The 4,959-nt window shown below is 36.0% G+C and overlaps 1 protein-coding gene across 1 annotated transcript; it reads left to right on the plus strand.

The window, feature by feature from the left end:
- The first annotated feature begins 575 nt into the window (after positions 1-575).
- LOC111894243 (ethylene-responsive transcription factor ERF017) lies at positions 576-1,663 on the plus strand. The gene has a single exon (XM_042897433.2). It carries the CDS (start codon positions 771-773, stop codon positions 1,395-1,397), a length of 627 nt encoding a protein of 208 aa, XP_042753367.1. The 5' UTR covers positions 576-770; the 3' UTR covers positions 1,398-1,663.
- The last annotated feature ends 3,296 nt before the right edge of the window (positions 1,664-4,959 follow it).

Here is a 4,959-nt window from a genome sequence, read left to right on the forward strand (position 1 = left end):
CAACCTTATTAATAACCATCTTCAGACGCAAGGCAAGAAGCTTGGATAAAATTTTATACATTCAATATTTTTGAATTCGGGAGGTGGATGAAACTAACATAAATTTGAAAAAGAAAGATAAAGATAAAGGACCAATATGAGAATATCTTTATATAAGACGGACTGATATTTGAAACGATGCAGAAGAAAGAAGATAAGGAGAATCTTAGCATTGCTCATTGCTAGGTAACTATACATTAGGCATCATGTGGCGCACCTTTTTCAGTATTGAAAACGACCATTTTAACCACATGACATTCCCAATTAACACACGTGCTCTTTAATTTCACTTGTAACGCGTAAGTCCCATTATATATATATATATATATATATATATATATATATATATATATATATATATATATATATATATATATATATATATATATATATCTATATATATATATATATATATATATATATATATATATATATATATATATATATATATATATATATATATATATATATATATATATATATATATATATATACACACACGAATGGATGTATGTGAATCATTGCTGGTATGAACTCGTCATATCTTTGATGTAGGTCACCTCCTAGAGTTCTTGAAGATTTTAGTGGGCTGTGGGAAGACAATGAAAAGAAACTGTAGTATTAGTGTGCTTGTGTGTGGTCTTTTTCAGGTTTCAACGAAAGATTTCCGGATCAACGCACCAAGTTGACCCTACTCTAGTCTTTTTCGTCTTCCTCTTCTCAGTACTTTAATGCATATATACATGCTTACTCAGGCGTCACTTCTCCATATATATCCAAGTAGCTTAAAGGGTCCATTAATGATGAAGAGTGCAGCAAATATGGGGGAAGCCTCGTCATTTCATGAACCGAAGTACAAAGGTGTGAGGAAGAGGAAATGGGGAAGGTGGGTGTCGGAGATCAGGCTGCCCAACAGCCGTGAGAGGATCTGGTTAGGCTCGTATGACTCGCCAGAGAAAGCTGCTAGAGCTTTCGATGCTGCGGCGTTTTGTCTTCGAGGCACCTCCGCCAAGTTCAATTTTCCCGACCAACCACCAAATATTCCCGGAGGAAGGTCACTTTCTCCCTCCGAGATACAAGCTGCCGCCGCTCACTTTGCCAATTCATTCCCATTATTCCCATCTACGTCAGGCTCAGTTTCAGAAGCCGCCGTCCCCATGGAGGCAGAAACCTCCACCCCCTCCCTTCTCTTACCAGATAATAATAATAATGTGACGGATTACGGAATATTTCCAGGATTTGATGATTACTTCATGCGATCACCCATCGTTTCTTCAAGGTCTCCTGATTACGATGATGAGGAGAACTTAAGCTACTGGGATATCTCGCAAGACCCATCATTCCTCTGGAGCTTTTAATCAATCCAGTTATACATACCATCAACCATATTGAAGTACATTATACATACATACATACACCTGCCGGAAAAAAGTGTCAAATTCCCGGATTATATTTGTCGCCGGAGTTGCTGACAGAGGTGATTGTGGAGATGAATTTTTCAATATGGAGCCTACCTCCTAAAGGTGAGCCATTACCATTCGTACACGTCGAATAATCTTTTTCATGTACTATGCACTATAGTTGTTATTTTTAAGAGAAGGGTGTTGGGATTAATACACCTTCACACCTCATTGACCGCTTTATAAAAAATTAACATATAATTAACTACTAATAATCAATAATCAGTTTTATGAAAAAAATTGCAATATCACTAATAAAAATATCTTAAAATTAAATTAGAATCTTTATATGGGGTGGTGCAACAAGAAACCATGCTATCTTTACTTTGTTTTGTTTTGATTAATGCAATCTTTACTTTGCTTTGTTTTGATTACTCCGGTTTACGAAATCATTAAATGAAATCTAGATATTTTATTTAGAGGAAGCATAGAAACGACACTTCTGATACTTTATTTAGAGGAAGCATAGAAACATCGCTTGCGAGTTGTGACGTTTTGATTAATTTCAAGCTCGCGTACTATTCCGTTTACGAAATCATACAATGGAATCTCGATATTTTAATGTACTTTTGTTTAAAAATACATTATTATTTAAGGGTTATATTAAGAAAAAAAACTTTTTAATTTCAATAGAATAACAAATTAATTTTGTTTATTAGCAAAAAATCGTAAGTAAAAGGTCTTTCATTACAAGAAATATTAGCATTAGCGGCGACGCAGGACAATAGCGGCGACATGTAATTGACACGTTACATGTCGCCGCTATTGCCCTGTGTCACCGTTAATGTCAACTAACTGCGATCTGCGTCAAATGAACCTCATACATCCGATTTGTTTTCAATCGAACAGTCGTAAAGGAACGCGAAAACACGCTGACTTTTCTTTCCAAGGTGTCGCCGTTATTGCCCTAATGTCGTCGCTAATACCTTGGCGTCGTTGCTAAAGCCCGCCGCAGATAACCCCCCACAGATTCCTTTTTTGTGTCGTTCTTTCTGACCCTACCCTTTTCTCTCGTTTTTTCCTTTCTGTTCTTTCTCGCTAACACGACGAGGACGACGCTTGAAACCAGGGACATTCCCTTGCTAGACCGCCATCACAAGACCGCCACCTTCCCCCAATTCTCCATTATCGGCGCGACCCATCAGCTCAATTCCGAAATTGCCCACATTAAAGGTCGAATTCCTCCTTATTTTTTCTTATTTTTCTGTTTTGGTGCTAATTTGGATGATAAATTGTTAGTATTCTTCAATTTTGTTGAGTGATTTTGTTTGTATTTTGAGATATGAAGTGTATGCATTTTGTGGGATTGTATATATGTTATGAAGTGTTTATGCATTTTGTGGGATTGTATATGTTTTTTCAGATTGGTGGGAAGGGTTTATGCATTTTGTATATGTTTCTTTGATTTATGTTTATACCACATTGGCTTAAAAATGAAATTTGGCATGAAATTGAAATTGGATATTTAAATTGAATGTATATACATTTGTTTGATTTTGTATTTAGATGTATAGATTTGTATAAAATTGAAATTGGATTTGCATTTTTTTGAAATGGATGTATACATTTGTTTGGAATTGTATGCTTAATTGTATGAAACTGAAATATGCAAGTTGTGTTGTATGTCTAAATTGAAATGAAAATTGGTATTGAATGTATTGTATACATTTGGTTTAATTGTATGAAATTGGAATATACAAATTGGATGTATACATTTGGCTTAATTAGGTTATTAATAGCAACTTACTTCTAGTAATGTATTGCTTATGGTTTCAAAAGTGCTTAATTTTGTTAGTGACTTAATGTTGATCATTACAACTTTAGCTTAATTATGTTATTAACAACAACGTACTTCTAGTAATTTTAGTTTAATAATAGAATAAAATTAAATTAATTTAAAAAACTCAATAAAAAATAATAAATTAATTGTAAAATCAAATTCAATTAATTTTAAAATCAAAGTGCTTAATTTTATTCGTGACTTAATGTTGTCACTTTCTCTTTGCTCCTCCGATATATATATATATATATATATATATATATATATATATATATATATATATATATATATATATATATATGCTTTTTGAATATTATATCCATTTCTGATTATTTGTTCATGTGTTCCCGTGTTGGGATACTTTTTGAATCATCAACTTTATGAATACTCTACTTGATTATTGTTTCCCGTAGAGTAAACCTTAAACACAAAATTATGTTTCAGCTACATCATGTCTATTGATAAAAGTTGGACTACTAATCCACATCTGTAACGACATAATTTTTAAGTCCAAAAATTTATTTTTAAATTAACTGATTCATAAAAACATTCATAAGAAAATACTGTGAAATCACATCTTCTCATAAAACAATGTATCATGTCTGAAAACCCAAGTCACAAAATAATAACATGTCAGAGTACAATCCCAGAATATCCATAGTGCGGAAAACAAAGAGTGTGTGTATAATGTACCGCTACCGCGCCAGCTCCTTCCCCTTCGCCGAATAGGTACCTGAAACCAAAATTGTAAACTGTAAGCACGAAGCTTAGTGAGTTCCCCCATCGTACCGCATACCATACAATCACATAGCATACATACTGCCGGGCAATTCTGGGGTGCCCGACCTACCCGGTACGACCATTCTGGGGTGCCGACCTACCCGCACGGCCATTTTGGGGTGCCGACCTACCCTTGCAGCCATTCTAGGGTGTCGTCTTACCCATGTCAAGCCATTCTGGGGTGCTGACCTACCCGTCGGTCCTAACAACCGACCTTCGGGGACTATTCCATCCCTACTGCTACTAGTACATATATCATAACATAAACATACTATCAGACATATCTGGGGTGTCTGACCTACCCTTTGGTCCTCACAACCGAACTCTACTACTATCATATATAACATATCATGCCAGCATATAACATATCAGGTAGTAGCAACCCTAGATGATATCACAAAGACAATCATCTAACATACAACTCCTACTGGTGGGCCGGCATTGTGACCGTAGACCCACCGCTACTGGAAGGTAACTCACCTCAAACAAGTAGCTGCTGATAATTCGTGTGGGAAGTCTCTGTCTGTTGCTGCTCTGGAAATCCTTCGGCTACAATCCCCACAAAACACTTAGCCAGAAACTGACATCTACTCTTAGGGTAAAATGACTATTTTACCCCCAATCTAGTCCAAGTCAAAGTCAACTTCAAGTTGACCCGACTCGTCGAGTTGGGTCGTCAACTCGTCGAGTCCCTAACCGTTTACATGTCCTCATCCATGACTCGACTCATCGATTTTGGCGATGACTCGACGAGTTCCTCTTCTATAAGAACATCGAATGATCCTTCATCCGACTCGTCGAGTTGTATGAATAACTCGTCGAGTTCATCTTCATCTGATGAACAAGTCTGACCTCGACTCCCCGAGTTGTATGAACAACTCGTCGAGTTCATCTTCAATC

The sequence above is a fragment of the Lactuca sativa genome, chromosome 8 (assembly GCF_002870075.4).
Source record: "Lactuca sativa cultivar Salinas chromosome 8, Lsat_Salinas_v11, whole genome shotgun sequence".
In the NCBI taxonomy this organism is placed as follows: Eukaryota; Viridiplantae; Streptophyta; class Magnoliopsida; order Asterales; family Asteraceae; genus Lactuca; species Lactuca sativa.